The sequence below is a fragment of the Balaenoptera ricei genome, chromosome 6 (genome assembly GCF_028023285.1).
Source record: "Balaenoptera ricei isolate mBalRic1 chromosome 6, mBalRic1.hap2, whole genome shotgun sequence".
NCBI lineage: Eukaryota > Metazoa > Chordata > Mammalia > Artiodactyla > Balaenopteridae > Balaenoptera > Balaenoptera ricei.
Window position 1 is genome coordinate 105,005,943 of NC_082644.1, and position 19,189 is coordinate 105,025,131.

Genomic DNA, 19,189 nt, shown 5'->3' on the forward strand with positions numbered 1-19,189 from the left:
GATTCAGAGTGGTAAACAGATGTGTACTCTTTACCCTCTCAGAACCTCACTTTCCCCACTTGGGTGAGAAGAATCACAGTTTCTTAGAGAGTTCTGGGAGAAGCAAATGAAATAATTAAGATCCTTTGTACACTTTAAAACTCCAAAGAGTGTTAAGAATGCCTCCTGTATCGTTATAATTGACAGAGTGTATAATTAATATGGAGAAGATTAAAACATTGACTGTAGGAGGAAATAAATATTTAATTAAAAATAATTTCTGCTTATGATTATCCATACACAACATAAGACATTGGTTAAGCATCTGGCTTTGGAGTCAGAGAGCTGGGTTCTAATCCTATTTGTGTTATTACAAGTCAAGTGACCTTTGCCCAGTCAATGCAACTCTGAGTCTCAGTTTCCTCACCCATAAAATGGGACCAAGAGAACTTATCTCGTAGAGTAGTTGTAATAATCCAATGAGATGATGCACATAAAGTTCTTGGCTTTGAACATGGCACATCATCAATGGTGGCTCTATTTATTTCTCAGTAGGTTCATGTGGCTTAGAGTGGCATTAGAACAAATCAGAGTAATGATCCTAGGGATAATGTAAAGAAGCAGGTGTGGTAATAATAGGTCTTCCTAATTGCAGAGTATCAACTCTTACTGTATCTATGTTGCCTCAACAGAAGGCCTGGCATTAGCATTAGGGAACAGCAGGTCTCTCACCAGAGAGTATAGCTCAGTGCCTCGAATGTCTAGCCAGGGCTTGATACAGTGGATGCCCGGTGAACATGTGTTGAAAGAATCGGTGAATGGATAGATTAATAAATCAGGCGGGACTCAGGGATGTTGATTTATGGAAAAGAAGAGCCAAGGGTTACACGATGGAAAGCCTCAGACACCTCTAGGCTCTCCTGGGGTAAAGGGTACTGAATAACTCTGTGGGTTCCTGCAATCCAGATCCTGCACCACTGGGTGGAAAGGAAAGGGAGCCGATTCTGGCTCACTCTAGGTGAGCACTGAGAAATGCCCAGAGGTGCAAAGGCCTTCTTCAGGTGACCGGAAGTTCTCTGGTTCTGGAAATATGCACAGTCACTTGTAGAGATGTACAGGTGATTCAAGCAGGAGGTTGGGTGGTAAAGGTCACGTAATGACTTTTAAGGGAACCTCCGGTCCTGACTGTGCCCGATTCCATGAATGTGAAGAGTAAAGGGCTTGGGGCTGCTGTGAAGTGTGAGGGTGGCCAGAGGCTTCCGTCTTGACAGTTTTCTGTGAAGCAGTGCCATTGCCTCGTAGGGTCGGTGAGTGAGCAGGGAGAGCCTGTAGGTCCTCAAATCATTGAAAAGACCAAAGGTAGGCGCCCTTCTCCAGGGCAGCTCCAACATCAGCACCGCTGAGTCCACCAGGGGCTGGTTCGTGCGACAGTAACTTCTGAGGGTGAACAGATGAAAATACGTGACTTCCTCCTCCTCCTCTCTTCCTATCCTCTTCATACTCTACCCCCACCTCCTCCTCTTTCTTCTTTGTCTTTTTCTCCCTCTCCTCCTCCCACTTCCTTTTTTTAAGTTGATATGCACCAATTTTGATGACAGTTTGTGAAAAAGAGAGCGATGAACAGGTCTCTATTTCAGAGGACAGTGTCAGAAAGGTTAACGTTTAACAGCACAGAAGAAGAGGGAAAAAAAATGTTCCCAATTCTGAGGAAAAGGAACAGCCGTTTATTATTAATACCAATTTAGAAAGTGTAGCTAACATTTATCATGTGCTATGCAAATGAGTATTTGTATTCTCGTACTAAATCCTTAAAATGTCACTATGCCTTAAGTACTGTTATTATCAGTTTACAGTTGAGGAAATTATCAGGGAGGTGAAGGGATTTTGCCCAAGGCTACATAGCTAACAAGCAGCAGAGCTGGGGACTCCACAGTACAAGTGCTTAATGCTTGTTATGTTGCCAGAGCCCATGTGCCAAGTCTGGGTACATTCATTATCTCATTAGTTACCCCTACAACCAGCAGAGGTAGATAGTATCATCCCCATTTTACAGATGAGAAGACTAATACAAGGAGAGATGCCTTGACTTTCCCAAGTCGCACAGCTAGTGAATGGCAGAGCCAGCATTTGAATGTACATTCTTTGGTCTCTAAAACCCTGACCGTTCTATTTACACGGAGCCTGATTCCATGTGAGCAAAGGAGGCCGACTGGCGAGGAAAGATCCAGAGGGAAACACAGGTGCACCTTGAGCCCTTAAGAGCACTTTGCCATCCCAAGCACATTATATAAGTCTGTGTATTAATACAGCAAATGGATTTTTAGGATGCCTTAGACATATTCTTGTCAACCTTGCCTTACATCTGAATGGCCTTAAATAGTTTACAAGGAAGTATGCATGCATTTATCTCCTTTCTCTCTCAAAAAAGACCTTTGAAGTATATAGGAGAAGACTTTTTAATCCCTGGAATACACATGGGAAGACAGGCTCAGAGAGCTGAATGAGCTCATCCAAGGTCACACAGCTAGTAGAAGAGGGAGCGTCAGGGGTTCTTCAGGTAATGGTTCCCAGCAGGGAAGAAAAAAGAACACAGGCAGAGAGCAGACACGGATGCTACCGTGGGTGCCGCCATGCTGTTCCTCCTGGTCCTGCAAAGGCAGATGTGGCCCCGCCTATTCACCCGCACGGCCAACACACAGGAGGCGCCTGAGCTAATCCTGACCTGCTGAATTGCTCCGAAGGGTCACTCTTGATGCTCCAGCCTCTCTCACACCAGGAGACAGGGATGTCCAGAACTCAGTAGAGTGTTGATAAGCCTCCAGCCAGGCGTTGATATGATTTATTCCAAGCCCCCTCCTCCCACTGAGCCTAAGAGCAGCCCTTTGAGGCAAGGTGGACCCGGAGGGATGAGGGTGCTGAGGAGTAGCCCCTCAGGTGCCCACCTCGGTGACGTCTCAGCCCTCCTCCGAATGCCTGGTGCTGCCGAGTCCTCCAGGGTCGTCTTGGTGGTCCTCCCCCACAACTGAACCAAGTGCGGGGACCATGGGTGTACTTAACCCAAATCTGTCTGTTTTAATCACCCTCCTCTAGACAGATAAAAGCTTTCCATAGGATTGCTCTCTCAAGCATTTCTCTGTGGCTTTGATACCAGCCATTAAATCATGGAAGGGAAAACAAAATGAAACAAAACAAAAAAGGGACCAGCTCCAACCTTTAGCTTTTAATTTTTTTTAGCCTCCTGAAAGAAACCAGATTGTTGACCTAAATTCCCCCCTTTCATCCCCACATCCTCTCACCTCTGCTCATATTCCCCTGGCTGATGTTCCACAGCTAGTGGACATCCTTAAGTTGGAGGGCCTGAAATGGCCTTCCTTTCCCTCCTCCCCCTGCTCCTCCATTACCTTACATCTCCCACAGTAGGAACCAAGGCTGGGACGTCTGAAGGACTTGCGATCTCAGAGTCTCAGGGAGTCTGAGATGCGGAAGGGACCTTTGGGGCCATCTGATGCAACCCTCCTATTTCACAGGCAGGGTTTGACGATGCCCTGGGAGGGGGGGTTACTGCTTGCCCATCGACCCACAGCAGTGAAGTGGCAGAGCTGGAACACAAGAACCTTGACCGTGGGCTAAGAGTTTCTCCCATGGAAGGAAAGCATCCTGGAAGAGAGCTCTGGCTTTAGAGTCAGCCCGCCTGTGATTCCAGTGCTCTCTAGCTGGGATCCTTGGAGGGAAATCACTTAGCTTCTCTGCACCTGTTTGCTTCTCTGTCACAAGAATATCAGTAAAGCCCACTTCACCGGGTTATTATGAGCACTAAATGGAATGTCTGTGCTTAGCAGAGAGACTGCTACCTAAAGGCTTTTAGCAAATTCTCGTTATATTATTATCATTGCAGTTGTCCCTTGGTATCCACAGTGGATTGGTTCCAAGACCCACCACAGATACCAAAATCTGCAGATGATCAAGTCCCGTATATAAAATGGCATAGCATTTGCATGTACTCTACACACATCCTCCTGTATACTTTACAACATCTCTAGGTTACTTATAATACCTTATGCAATGTAAATGCCAATGCACGGCGAGGTCCCCATAGCTGAGGTCGTGCTCATCTGTGGGGGGACTGAACTTGAAATCAGGAGTCTTGAATTTCAGTCATTCCTACCACTCAGTGCTGTGTGACCTTGGGCAGGTGACCAAACCCTTCTGAGTCTCAGTTTTCTCATCTGTAAACAGCACCTATTATACAAGGTGCTGTGAGGGTTATGTGAGACACCTTGGCCCAAAAGCAGCTATGTACATGCTCAACACACAGCAGGGGCTTCAGAAGTGCACATTCAAGCTGGAATACAAAAGCATCCCTCTCTTGTGAGGAAAGTTTCCTGTGTGGTGACGACACCACCCATTTTTGTATCCTCCTAATACACTTTGCCCTGCTCGCAACAGGATAATCGAGTTAAGTTGAGGCAATGTGTTGTAACCAAGAAGGATTCTGAGCTGGGCACAAGGCAGTGAAAGATTTTAGAGAAATTTCAATGGGAGAGCTTAGAAAACTTGTTGAATGGTCGTATTATAGTTCGCTAAGGTTACCATAACAAAGCACCACAGGCTGGGTGGCTTAAATAGCAGAGATTTATCTTCTCACAATTCTAGAGGCTAGGAGTCTGACATCAAAGTGCCTGCAGGGTTGGATTCTTCTGAGACCTCTGTCCTTGGCTTGTAGATGCCCATCTTCTCCATCTTATGTCTTCATACTGTCTTCCCCTTGTATCTGAATTTCCTCCTCCTATAGGGACAGCAGTCATAATGGATTAGGGCCCACCCTAAGTGACCTCATTTTAACCTAATTATCTCACTAAAGACCTTATCTCTAAATCAGTTCATATTCTGAGGTACTAGGGGCTAGACTTCAACATATGAGTTTTGGGGTGGGGACACGTTTCAGCCCGTAACAGATGGAAAAGAAGATGGCAGGCAGCCAGGCGTGTGACGGCAACCTCGAAGAAAAGATGAAGAAAAAGAACATTGCAGTATAGAGCCCGGACATTGGAACAGAGCTGGGTCGGAAACCAACAAGCAAGGAGGCTAGTGATGGAGGTTCAGTTGCTGGAGGACAAGGCCAGGAAGGCATCCCAAACTCCAGATAGACAACCAGGTCCAGCCGAATCTTGGGTCCCAGTGAAGTGTGATAAGCCAGGTAGAACAGATGAAGCACTGGTAATAAAGAACCACTGATTCTCAGTCCATTTCTTTTAGGTCCAGGCAGAAGAACGACACAGAAAGCAGCCTCCTGGCTTGCAGTTTAACTCAACTTGCTTGTGTTGGCGCTGCTGAGCTTACAGAAATATTTTTGGAGGGCGGGCATGTCCTCAAACAGCCCACAGTAAAGTGTTTGGCACTTGGCACTTAATGCAGTGATGTGATTAAGAACCTGGGCCTGGGAACCCTATGGACACGGATTCTAAGCAGTGTTGCTTTGGACAAGCCACTGCCTTTTTGAGCCCATGTTTTCTCTGCAGAATGGGCTGCGTTGATAGTTTTGTTGTGGGGATTAAGTAAGAGAATTAAGCACTTTATTAAGCACGTGGTGCTTAGTAAGTTTCTAAACAAAGGGTAATGTGCTCTTATAAGGAACACAGCAACAGAGAAGTGTCCCTCCTTCCCTCCCTTCCTTTATTTTATACTTTCAATGACAGGCTTTATGGAACACCTGCAAGGTACCAGATGCTGTGTTGGATGCTGGGTATTAGAAATGAACCGAACAGACATACTTAGGAAACAGACATTGACTGCGTAATTACGGAAGAGATGAGTTTTTGGACGGGGAGGAGTATGATGGATGTGGAGGAGGAAGATTTGTCTGTACCCGGGCTGGAGTGCTGTGGTCACACAATACTGCCCTGGGGTAGTGACATTACAGTGGCCCTGAGAGGGTGACCCCACAGCCCATGGGATTCTCCCAGTATGGCCCTGGCATAGGTTTTGGGAGACTCCCTACAAGCCTTCTGCCTTTGGACTTGCCTCCTTCATACATGCTCTTGATCTCTGGGGTGAGATGAGACAAAAAAGAGGCAATAAAAGTAAATAAACATCAAGCTTCTGCTGGAATATGAAGCCCTTTTCCCAGCAAACCTAGCTGCAGGGAGATAGGGACACATTAGAGAGGCCAGCTGACCAGGGTTCAAGTGACAGGTGATGGTCATGAGACCCAGGGCAGCCCCTTTCCTGGTCTGGGCCTCTACTTCTCCATCTGTGCAGGTGCCCCAGTCACCTCATTGGCTGGTGAATGGGCTCTGGCACTTTCACTGCCTGCTGCTTCCATGTGCTTATAGCTTTGAGGCAGGTTTATGCTAATTCGATGTAGATGGTGTGCAGGATCGCCTGTGGCCTTCCGTCTTGCCCCCTGCGGACGCATACCCTGAGATCCACCTCTAGTACCACACAGATGGTGCCGACTTCAGACCAACTCTCACTGTTTCTTTCACTGTGTCTCTCTGTCTTCCTGGAGAACCGTGGGGAAGGATGGCATGGAGGTGTGGTGGGGTTCACCTGTGTCTTCCCGAGAACAAACACTGTTCCTTGTCGAGTATGGAGACACACAGAGGACGATCCTCCAAGCATGCAAACATTGGCAATGACATGAGGCGTCCAATTCAAATCAACACGTGTTTTTGAAGCATCTCCTACTTACAGGGAACCATTCTAGCGGTGAACTAAAGAGCTCTTAAATTGTAGCGGGGGGATCATTTACTGCTAACCCCTCCTTTTTCAGAGAAGGGAAATGAGACCTGGCAGCTTAAGAGGTGGTGTGACTTGTCCCCAGGCAAGGTCATCCAGCAAGCTGAGCCCAGATCTCTGGGCCCAGATACCTGGTTCTGGGCTGGTGATACATCAGTGCCTCCCTTCCAACCCTCTGAAATGTGACTACTGTTGATTACGTTATTTTTGTACAGAAATAAATCCCATTCACCACTACACCCCACCCCCATCCCTACTGAAGTTCAGTGATTTCCTTTCACCAGTAACACTCCAGGTAAATATTTCCCTCTGAACTTCTGAAGCCACTGCTTCAAGGTCCTCATTTCCCTTAATGTGCTTCCTCTTGGTTCCACTGAAACGAGAAAAGAGAGGGTTCTCTTTGCCCTTCCTCTCTGCTTCCTGGGGCTAAGCCACCTCTTGGTCCTTCGCTCCGTGTCACAGAGTCTAGCCTTTCGCGCTGCTACCCTCTTCTCTCTCAACTGCAAACGGTGGTGGCCAGAGCCCGGGTCCCCAGCCCCGGGAAGGTCCTGAACTGAGGGCACCCTACAGATGTGTAAACAGTTTACCTTGCTAACCCAGCCAGCCGCCTTCCAAAGGCAACAGGAAAACCAGGACTGAGAGCCCCTGGCAAAATAAAAACCTGCAGAGAGAGAGAGGGAAAGAGAGAGGGAAAAGGATCCTGTTTCAGATGTGAATTTTCTCATTAGAAGAATTTTCTGTTTAAGGGGGAGGGGTTGGCCAGGGGAGGAAGAGAAGGTGAGCTGAGAGGTGGGATGGGGGGCACAAGAGGGGGTTGCTCCAGGGGCCTGTGCGCTCCTGCTTTCCGTAGCCAGCAGCAGCAAACCTGGGGGAACTCACTCCAAACCTGGAGTCAGAGCTTTGGCCTCGGTCAGTGGGGAGGTAGCTTTTAACATGCAAGCCTCATAATAGTAGCAAAGCCAAAGGGGATTTATGATTTCTAAGTAGAGTTTGCCAGTGGATTTGAGGAGGACTTGTGCTTTTTTGAGCCCTCATCCTACCAGCTCTTGATATATCAGTCAAGATGCCTTTAGGGTACCCTCTCTCTCTGGTGTTTCTGTATTTTGTTTTTAGTCATTTTCTACTTTTCATCCTTGACATCACTCCCAGACCCTCCAGCATCTTAAAAATGAACTCCCATTTGGACAGCCACTGTATGCCAAGGGTAGTGTAGCCACTATGTCTTTTAAGTATGACAGCATACGTAAAGAGAGGTACAGATGAGGGAATTTAGATCCACAGAGGTGAAGCGATCTGCCCCAGATGTACAGCCAGTAATTGCTGTCATCAAATTACCCGGAGTCCAAAGATCCTGCCCTTTCTACCTGACCAAGAACACACTCTGTCTTCTGATTCTCTCTGTCCTTTATCCAGGGAGACATAGCTCAGTGCCTTTGATTCTGTTTGTCCTTTTCTCTTCTCCCACTCCGTTTAGAATCATTCGTGTGCTCATTCGTGAGGCACTTGCTGAGTGCCTGCTGTGTACAGGGCATAGTGCAAGGTGCTGGACAGGGTACAGATGACCCAGGCAGAGCCATCACTCTCAAGAAGCATCCAGTCTAGGGGAGACTCCAAAACCAGAGAACAGGTGTCTAGTTTCTGAAAAGTAAAATGAATTCAGAGGAGAGAATGATTGCTCCTCAGAGGACCATCAGGGAAAGCTTCTTGGTAGTGGTGGTTTCTGTTTTAGCCATTGGGAAACTTGGGAACACAGAAAATCAGACTTGACCAAGCATGTGGGGGGGAACCTCATTCAGTCCCCTCCTTTTCCAGGTAGAGAACCAAGACCCAGAGGAGGTACTTGGTGCTTCATCAAGGTGTGAGAGCAGGTTGACGTTGTAGGAGACCCTGGCCATTACGTGAAAGATTATAGGACAGGAGGGGTGGTAGGAGAGGTGTAGGCAGACTTAGATGCCTGGCCAAAACTACCATCTATGTCAGCTGCTAACAGAGAGATTTACACAAATTCTAAGGCCCCAGTGACCACAGAGGAGTACAGACTGTGTGGGCCTCCTCTACCGATTTTGCTGGAAGCCGTCTGTGCTCATTTCATGAGTGCTAATGGCAGATGCACACTCAAAGTTATGGTGACCGCAACAATTCTCCAGCTGAAAAGTAGGGACTGTGCTTCTAAATGAGCATCTTTTATTCATTCTCCTATTCCTCTCTTTCTCCTCCCACCTGGCCTCATACATCATCCGACATTTAAAATACACTCTTAATTAGAAAGTCTTCTTCCCCATCCAACTGGCTGTCCATGCCAAGGACACTGGGTATATTCCAGAAAGACTGGGAATGGGGGTTGGTGAGTATAAAAATAATTAGATCCAGAGAGAATCTGCTAAGTGACTTCTCGGGGTTCCTGGAGTAAGTCTAGAGATGTCTGGCTTGGAACTTTCCCAAACACCCAACTAAACCTTGGGACACCCCCAGGCAGGTGGTTTGATCCAGATAGATCCCTGGTGGCACTGATGAGGGAGTGGGAGGTACCATAGAGTTAGTCCCTAGGACAGTGGACCCCGGGTCTGATGGATCTAGGATCCACTTACCAACCAGTTGACCTCAAACCCATCCATCTCTTTACTTCCTTCAATTTCTGTTTCCTCCTCTGTTAATATCAGCACCTTGGGGGTGCTACACGGATTAAATGAATTAATGCATACACAGACCTTAGCATAATGCCTGACCTGCGATAGAGGCTTGGACGATTTTACTTAATGAAGGCATCCCCGACATCTTTTTGTGTTAAGAGGATGCTTTTTATTTTTTGAAATATTAGCATTGGTGTTAGAGAAAAGCAAGCTTGAATTGGCTCTCAGGAAATTTGTCAATGACTCTATGTAACCTAACAAATGCCTTCCGTTCCCTGGGTCTCAACTTGCTTACCTTTCAAGTGAAGGAGTTGGAAGTGTTTAAAAACCTTTCCAGCTCAGAGAGTAAGCATGTCCGCCTTTCTTTGGGAGTGAACGTCGGGGCTAGCCAGGACTCCTGTTACAGACAGAAGCTTTACTAGTAGCTTTGCAGCCCTTGACCCTCACTTCTCCAGGGAACCTTCCCAGCAATCCACCACCGCTGATCTTTGATGAGTGCTGGTGGGTGATGTACGCCCCAAGTTTCAGTGACCGTGGTCCGAGCCGTCCTTCTAAATGAGCATCTTCTATGCGTCATCATCTCTTTGATTCTTCTTCCTCTCACCACCTATGTCATTCTACACTTAAAACACGCTTTTAATTAAAAAAGTCCTCTTCCCCATCCAACAGTTTTGCAAAATCAAAGGTTTTCAGATTTTAGTTATTATCACTGTTGTTTCCTTTAGCTCAAGTACCTATTCTGCAAACAGATATCTTTCTTGTATGCCCCATACTCAGAACCAAAAATAGTGAAACCACATGGGTTAAAGTTGTGGTGAGACCCTCCCAAAGGCAACTCACCTGTGTTCTCCCTTCCTCTAGCCCTTGCCTTGCCCTAGAGGTGGTCCCAGAGGCTCGGCTACTCACTGCCAGGATCCCACTGAGCACGGTTTGAAAACTTCCTGGTCTAGCACATCCTGATATAAATTTTATCAGAGAGAAATAACTTACCCTCCTCCTTCCTCCATCCTTTATTTACTCATCTTTCTCTTTTGGGGCCACATAGGGCTATATGACAAATGTTCTTATGCCTCACGTGACCGAGGATGGGTCGTGGGCATTCACACCGTCAGTGACCAAGGCAACAGAGACCCACGCTACTTTTTCTCCTTGAAGACAGACCGGGCCCGGCAAGTGACCACCATCAATGCCCACCGCAGCTACCTCCCAGGCCAGTGGGTACACCTGGCTGCCACCTACGACGGGCGGCTGATGAAGCTCTATGTGAACGGTGCCCAGGTGGCAACCTCTGGGGAGCAGGTGGGTGGCATTTTCAGCCCACTGACCCAGAAGTGTAAAGTCCTCATGCTGGGAGGCAGCGCCCTCAACCACAACTACCGGGGCTACGTGGAGCGCTTCAGCCTATGGAAGGTGGCCAGGACGCAGCGCGAGGTCCTGCTGGACATGGAGACCCGCGGCCTCCACGCTCCTCTACCTCAGCTCCTCCTCCAGGAGAACTGGGACAACGTGAAGCGCGCCTGGTCCCCCATGAAGGACGGCAGCAGCCCCCGCGTGGAGGCCAGCGGCGCCCATGGCTTCCTGCTGGACACGAGCCTGGAGCCGCCTCTGTGCGGGCAGACGCTGTGTGACAACCCCAAGGTCATCTCCAGCTACAACCAGCTGCCGCGTTTTCGCCAGCCCAAGGTGGTGCGCTACCGCGTGGTCAACCTCCACGACGATGGCTGCGAGAACCCCACGGTGAGCCGCCAGCAGATCGATTTCCAGCACCGGCAGCTGGCCGAGGCCTTCAAGCGCTACAACATCTCCTGGGAGCTGGAGGTGCTGGAGGTGAGCAACTCGTCCCTGCGCCGCCGCCTCGTCCTGGCCAACTGCGACATCAGCAAGATCGGGGACGAGAACTGCGACCCCGAGTGCAACCACACGCTGACCGGCCACGATGGCGGGGACTGCCGCCACCTGCGTCACCCCGCCTTCACCAAGAAGCAGCAGAACGGGGTGTGCGACATGGACTGCAATTACGAGCGGTTCAACTTCGACGGCGGGGAGTGCTGTGACCCCGAGATCACCGATGTCACCAAGACCTGCTTCGATCCCGACTCTCCGCACAGGTAAGAGCCGGACTCCTCCCCCTTTTTAATCCCTGCGCGGCTCCTGACGCCCGGTGGGGTTGCGGGAATCTTCCAGTTCACCCAGAAGATCGACCAAGTAATCACAGGGACCGTACCCCTTACCAAAATATTTATGGAGCGCCTCCTGTGGGCTGAGGGGAACTCTTAGGGCCCTGTCTTTGCAAGGGGCTCAGGGTCTAAACCGGGCCACCTGGGCTGAGGACAAATACCTGCACCATAAAGAGCTGTGCTGTCCAGTGCTGTAGTCACTGGTCACGTGTGACTGTTTAAATTTAAATTAGTGAAGATGAAATACAGTTTAAAATCCAGTTCCTGAGTCACACCAGCCACGTTTCAAGAACCCAGTAGCCGCCCGGGGATAGTGGCTACCACACTGGACAGAGTGATAGGACCGCTTCCATGACCGCAGAAGGTTCTGTTGGGCAGAGCTGGTCGAGCTGGGATTGGCTGGGGTCAGACAGACTGGGTTCAGGTCTATTTCCTCACTTTGCAACCTCTTACAAGGTATTTCCTCATCTGTAAAATGGGAATCAATGGTATCTCCTTTGTCAAGCTGCTTCGAAGATTGAATGAGGGCACGTAAAGCACATGTCTCTTCTAGGGGCTAGCAGGTTATTACCGCTTAGTAAGCGTATTTGTCATTTCTTGAACAATGAAAGGCAGCATGTGCCGTGTGTACAGGAGGTCAAAGAGGAACAGCTGACTGGCAGCCTGACTATGTTGCGGAAGGCTTAGGTACAGTTTGGACATCGGAGATCAAGTTGGGGGAGAGAGGAGGACACTCAAGGCAGAGGAATTTCATATACTGCTGAGAAGAGGGCGGAAAGGGGAGTCTTCTGCCTAATGCCTGACTTAGCCTCTGCCTTGTGCTACAACTCTGACCAGCAACCCCAAAGAAAGACCCAAGGGGGAGCCATGGGTGATCTGTATTTGAGGTGGGACTCAGGGGAACTAGTTCTAAGCCAGAGAGACAGTCCATATCAACTTTCCTGATTTCCCAGATTCACGCTGAACTTTTCCATTCTGTCCAACTCGCAGGACCCTGGACTTGCTGATGGCTCGAGCACGTTTGCCGACCTCTGCAGGTTTTGTGCTGACTCTTCTCTTTATGTCTCTCTCACAAGAGCAAGGGCCTCCCATGCATAGACAAAATACCTATGTGCAAAGGAATGACGACGCTGGCAGGAGAATGTCGTGCCTGGCACCAAGCCACAGAGCACGTCAGCTCAGCCTCCTGGCACCGGGCGGGCCCCTGGACTCTCACCTTGGCTCAGAGACAGGAGCAGCCCGTGTGGGAAGAAGCCTTGGTGTGTGGCCAGTTCCTTCGAGGTCACAGTGCACTTTCATCTCTGCTCTCATTTGGGCTTTGACAGAATTTGATGAGGCAGACTAGACAGGGTTAGCATTTGCATTTGACTGATGGGGAACTAGAGGGCCTTAGAGAGTGAGATGACTCAGCCGCAGTCCCAGGTCAGGAAAGTCATTTGGCTAAATCACAAATGCAAGCCTTCCGAGATGAATGCAGTATGTGCGCTACTGAGCTAGACCCCAGGAGTTAACCAGTGTGCCCAGGCAGAGTGGGCGTGGGGGAGGCCTAGGGGCCAGGAATACTGGAAGTCATCCACTTATTTGTACATTTATTCATTCATTCGTTCATGCAACAAATGTTTATTCAGCACCTACCAAGTACCAGGAAGGTGGGTACCCTTATCCCTGCTTTGCTGAAGGAAATCCAGGATTCAGAACACGGAAGGGATTTACCCCAGGTCACTCAGCTAATAAACAGAGAGCTTGGATTTGAATCTTGGTCTGTTGACTCCAAAGCTCCCACTGAAGGGTGGGGGTGGTATTTTTAAGTCCAAGGAACAGTAAGAGGCAGAGTCAAAGGACAGGGCTGACGGGCAGGGTGGCTTTCCTAAAGCCTTGGGAGAAAACTGCTGAGTATGACTGAGTCAGGACCAAGGGCAGCTGGCCTTTGTGGCGGGCACTCTGTGCTTGGGTGCAGGGGCCGCGGGACCCCAGGTCCCAGATAGCTCACAATCAGCAGACAGAGCTGGCAGGCACCAGTGGCCTCCTCGTTTCTAAGTCACGGGACCACAAGCCTAGAATGTCCGTGAGCAGCCATGTGCCAGCGCTGTGACCACTCACGCCAGGGCCTGTTTGTTTGCTGGCTGGAAAGTCATGTGTCCTGGGTGAGCCCCACCGGGAATGTGTCATCTCCTGATGGAGCTGGGGTGACAGCGTTCTGGCTGAATCAGCTCTCCCGTGTGCAGAGAGAAACCTGTGGAAGTTTGTGGAGAAATACTTGCTTTGTGACTTCAAAAAAAAAAAAGAGGGAGGGAAGGAGGGAGGAAGGAAGGAAGGAAGAAAGGCAGGGAAGAAGGGAGGGAGGGAGGAAGGAAGGAAGACACCTGTAATAGAAAATGAGATTGACATTGTCTAGGTGATTTTTAATGAAGAGCTGAACTTATCTTTTACCCAGGATGTGCTCCTGCGTTGCCCGCCCCCCTCAATGGGTAAAGACAATAAAGACAATAGTTCAGTTACTACTTCTCAATCTATGGTGAAGAACCAGTTTTGTTTCCTATACGTTGCAGACCAATACTTTTGTAATATACAGAAAAAATGAATTGCTGTAACATGAATTCTTCACCCCAAGTATGATGAAGCAGAGTTCTCCAAAAGTTCCTAAATGCCTTCTCTCCACTTCTGTACTTATTGTGACATAGACTAGTAAGAAGCAGTTTGTGCACTGCTTACTTTGAGTAGCACTGATTAAAATTCACCATTCTGAAAATTTATGTAACGGTTCCCTTGAGTAAAATAAGATCCACCAGTAATGCAGCTGGGCAGATTGGCAGGCGCCATCAGAGAATTCCCATTTCTTCTAACACGTTTGAGCTCATTCTTTATCTCCTAGTCCTTGGGCCCCGTAGTCCACGTTCGCAGGAGTTCATGTGTTACAGGGGAGCACCCAGTCCTAGCAGAAGGCTGCAGAAGACATCGAGATGGTGTCCAATGTCAGACCTAGAAACATCCTCAGAGATCAGTGGGTCCAAATCCCTTTTCCCCCATAGAGGGAAGCTGAGGCCAAAGCTCACATGGTTCATTAGTGGTCAAACTGGGGCTAAGGATGCGCTAGATTTCTAAGTCCTGTAAGGATGCTCTAGTTTTCTAAGTCCTGTAAGGATGCTCTAGATTTCTAAGTCCTGGTCGTCTGCCGTGGCACAGCTTCTCAGAACTACCCTGACATTCTTGCCATTCCCAGATACCTGCCCCCCTCATGTTCTGTCCTTGCTCTCTTCTTCCCTAATATCCCTGAGCATTTGGGATTATGAAGTGCTGAGTGAGTGAGTTTGGAAGAGAATCGGATAAGGGCCTTGGGTTTTCATGAGCCACTGCAGAACTATTAGAGCTACACTGGCCATGAGTTCTCCTTATTAAGGACAGCCAAGTGAGGATGTGTACAAAGAAGGGGACTGGGGCTGCGGGGGGCCCAGGAGCTGTACTGTATAACTACTTGAAGATGTTTGGCTTGGATGAGAAAATTCTCTCAAGGCCATGGCCATAGGGCCATAACACAGGTACTTCAAGTATCCAAAGGCCTGTCCTATGGAAAAGGGAACAGAATCATACTATATGGTTTCTAAGCCATGGCTGGGACCAAAGTGATGCAATTACAGGAGGCAGCTGAGTAGCAGCTAATGTCATCCCCGATCAGAATGGTCCTGCCTGGGGAGTGCTTCTCTGCAGGTGAGTGATTTTCCCTCCACCTGAGGCATGCACAGTGAGGTTGTAGCCAGGATTACAGCAAAGGTGGAGAAGGTGGCCTTGATGGTCTTAAGGTTGACCACTGCACAGCCCAACTTTTTGCTGCTGTCTTATTCCAAGTCATTTTAGGGAATCAAATGGTGACTGTTTCTATCCTCTCTAACAGGCATTTATTGGGTATATATAGCCCTGCGGGCCTCTCTCCTGTTCACCGGCTATGTTGCAATGAGTGGGGCATGTTTCTCACCAATGAGAGGCTTCCACGTTCATGGGGGACTCATATTCAAACATGAGAAACTCTGATCTGTGGTTTTAGAGACACACAGTGGGTCAGGAGACCTAGAAAGCAGAGGTGTATGCTGACTAGGGAAAACAAGGCAAATCTGCTGGAGGAGGCATGATTTGAGTAGTCATCTGGGAACAGACAGCACCGAGAGAAACAGAGAGAGAGAGAGAGAGAGACACAGTCTGCACCAGTCAGGGTCCTAGCAGGAAACAGATGGCACATTCAAACGGAATAATTCAGGAGAGTTGAAGGAGGGGCTGTTTGGAAGGAGAGGCTATTTACAACAGTGCAGGCAGGGTTCAGGACAACCAGCAAGGCAAGGGTCAAGTACAGTGGGGACCCATTTCCATCCTTGGCCTGTAGGGGCAAGAGGAGGAAGTAGTTATGGAACCCAAAGAGAGTGGCTGAATGGCGAGGGTGTCCTGGCAGCAGCTGGGGCTCTCAGCAGAGAAGAAGAGGCAAGCTTCAGCCCCCGGGCCAGAAGAGAGCCAGAGACGTAGATTTTACATGATCATTCTCTTACACCTTCCAGTCTCCTGCCACTGCTTCCCATTGGGGAACCAAACTGGAAGTCATGAGGCAGAGGCATCTGTCGATGAAACACCAGGAGGCCAGCCTCCCAAGGGCACAGAGCAGGGAGGAGAGGGGTCAGGGAATGGATGTGGATGAGCAAACAGAACACGACCAGAACACAGAGAAAGCCAGTCCATGCAGAGGGTGCAGCCTAAGCAAGGAGGAGGGGGCGGAATGGGATGAGGAGGGGCTTGGAGAATAAGGAGTCATTCAGTGTGGCTGGGACCAGACCATAAGCAGAGAAGGGTTCAATTTATCTCATGGAAAACTCTAGCCAGCCTCTCTCCCTTCCTTCATTTCCTTATTTTCTTCCTTCCCTCCCTCCTTCCTTTCTTCCTTTTTTTCTTCTTTTCTTTTCTCTGTAAATATTGGTTGAATGTTCCTTTTGTGCCAGCCCAGTCCCTGCTCTATGGGAGCTCACCATCTAGTGGATAAGACAGATGAATAAACACACCACTGCTGTCACTGGTGTGAAAGAAGGACCCCCAGTCTCAGCCAAGAGGAGCTGTCTGGGGGCGGAGTACAGGTCTTTTTATCAGACTGGACAGTTAGAAAAAGACATTCCAATGAATCTTGGCCATTCTCTACAGTAGTGGAGAGGAGCCAGGTAGGCAGAACTTCATCTGCAGCCATTAGAAATGTCTACAGACAAGTGAGCGTGTACTTCACACATCTTTTTATAAATGAAGAGGAAAACCTGGATATTAATAGAAATCCCCAGTTTCAGGAAATCCAGAGGCAGCTGACACTTTGGGCTGTACACACCCCACTGTGGGAAGGTGTTGCAAAACACCCACCAAGTTCCTGCATGGACCCCTCCAAACCACAAGCTCTGGCACCGTTAAGTGAACTTCACCTTTGTCCTTGAACATCTGTTCATATGGAGTAGGACAGATAGAAAAGAAGAGACTTCCCTTACACCCTGATGGCTCACAGGGAAACCTTTTCTTTGTCTTCTCCTTATTATTATTTTTAATGTAGCAAGGGCATTCCCCTGGGGCCATGCTAATTTTTTTTTTTTTTTTTTGGACCCAAGTTGGCATTGCTGGAATCTTCGGAAAGGGCTGTAATACACCTAGAGGCAGCCTCCTTGACCCCTCTGCTGGCCTCGGTAGTTCTCAGTCTCTTCCCCTGCCCCTTATCAGAAGCCATTAGATGATTTGCCTTCTAATGAGAAACTCTGTTGGGGTCTCTCACTTCTTTTCTGGAATGATCTCATGGAACATATACTTCCTTCTCCCCTGGTCCCTCCAAATCTGGCACAGTTGCGTGGAATCCGGGACTCTCCACTGAAAGGAGCAGTGGCGTGGTCCAGCCCATCTTGCTGTAGATGGCGGAGAGTGAGCTCCCGAAAGGCGCAGCACTGACCCACGCCTCACAGAGAGAGTGGGGCCCCGGGGTCTCATCTCCTACTCCCAGGGCATTTCAATCCACTCCATTGCCTTGATGTCTTAGCCGGCAACTTGATCGGCCCTTTAGGATAACTTGAAAAAATCTATTTAGGATGGTCATGTTCTTACTCATCATCCATATTTTGTTAAGGCACTTCGATATCCAAGGTACTGTGATAAATGCCCTAAGGATCCAAGATATAATCTGTGTCCTAGAGGTATTTGTATGCTGTGGTTTAATTACATTTTGTTACGGTCATTCAAGAGATGGCAAGAGAGCAGATGATTCAATTCCAAATGAACCACACAGATGATAAGGCTTACGTGAGCTCTGAGAAAAGGCAGGTTCACCGTGGTTTGGAGAGATTAGGAAAGGTTTTCTGGCGGAGAAGTTTCCAGTGTTCGTAGGCTTTGGAGTGATAGAAAAGAGCAAGGTGAGAGCAGAGGAATTGAGGTGGGAAGCTGTGGGGAAGATATAAGAAAGAGGCGGGTCTGCTTGGGACTTCATGCAGGTAGATGCTCCCTTTCGATCATCAGGTTGTAGAGCTCCCACAGTCAGACTGATATAGAATGAAAGAAGAATTCAGGGGAAATAGATTCGAGCCCTGACTTGGCAGCTTCTTAGCTATGCAGTCTTGGGCAAATCTGTTAATCTCCCTGAGCCTCCATTTCCACATCTGTTGAAAGGGAATGATAATAATATCTGACCGCCAGGATCACACAGTTGCCTTGAGGGTCACATAAAAAAAATATCCCAGAAAGAGTTCTGGGAAGAGTTAACCAGCACACAGATGAAAGAAGGCATTGTTATTTTTTCAGTAGCTTTGTTCATTCTTTTCCAGTAATCATGTAAGAGAAATTGCTTGGAATTTTATAATCAGAATATCTGAGTTTATTTAACGTGACTAACGTTCATTAAAGCAATAGCAGGAGTCAGGCCTGGTGTGGTGGAGAAATGATGGGTGTTGGAGACTGACCAGAGTTTGGGTCTTGGTTCCTTGTCTGACCTTGGCCTGTCTTTCAATAACAGTTGCTGACTTCTCATCGGTAACAATTGGGTGAGAACAGCTATCCTGTGTCATGTCATGAAATTTAAATGGAGCCGTGGTGTGTGAAACACCTGGGACAGTGCCTGGCACATAGTAGGTGCTGGGGAAATTTCCCTCCCTGCTCGCATGCACACGTGGGCTCCTCTCTGCCAGCTTGGTTTTACAGAGACTGCAGGCTGATAAAGAAGGTCTGGCTGAAACTGCAATACAAACACTGAGGGCATTTACCCAGATTACTTCCATTCTTAAAATGCTAACTTTTTTTTTTTAAGGACTGGCCACAGAATTGGTCTTTTTAAATGAAGACCACATAACTTACATCAGACTCATTGAGCTTACACACTAGTTTACTTTGAAAACACCCCAAATGTCTAACTGTGTTAGAGGATGCATTTCCGCAGCAGGGAACGATCCCAGGCAGTGTTGGGATTGGTCATAGCGGGTGGTATGCTGATTTGGTTGAAGTTACTAGATTTTCTGACCACGTCCAACCCACATGTGTGCTTGAGTGTAGATACACAAACACCCTATCCAGGCCCCCTGGTCCACATGGTCCCGTTTTCTTTGATTCGGTCTGGGTTTCCCTCCTGCTTTCCTTCCGAACAAAGTCTACCTTGACTCACAGGTTCCATCTGTGACCCTT

General features: G+C 48.4%; 1 protein-coding gene across 2 annotated transcripts in view; it reads left to right on the forward strand.

Annotated features, from left to right (window-relative positions):
• The window catches only part of PAPPA (pappalysin 1), a 254,269-nt gene that overhangs the window by 21,846 nt on the left and 213,234 nt on the right, over positions 1 to 19,189 (forward strand). The window contains exon 2 of one of the 2 annotated variants that reach the window (XM_059925463.1): positions 10,393 to 11,455. In XM_059925463.1, coding sequence (XP_059781446.1) covers positions 10,393 to 11,455 — 1,063 coding nt within the window. Of the gene's footprint in view, positions 1 to 10,392; positions 11,456 to 19,189 lie in introns of those variants that run through there. The other variant, XM_059925464.1, reaches the window with a different exon arrangement.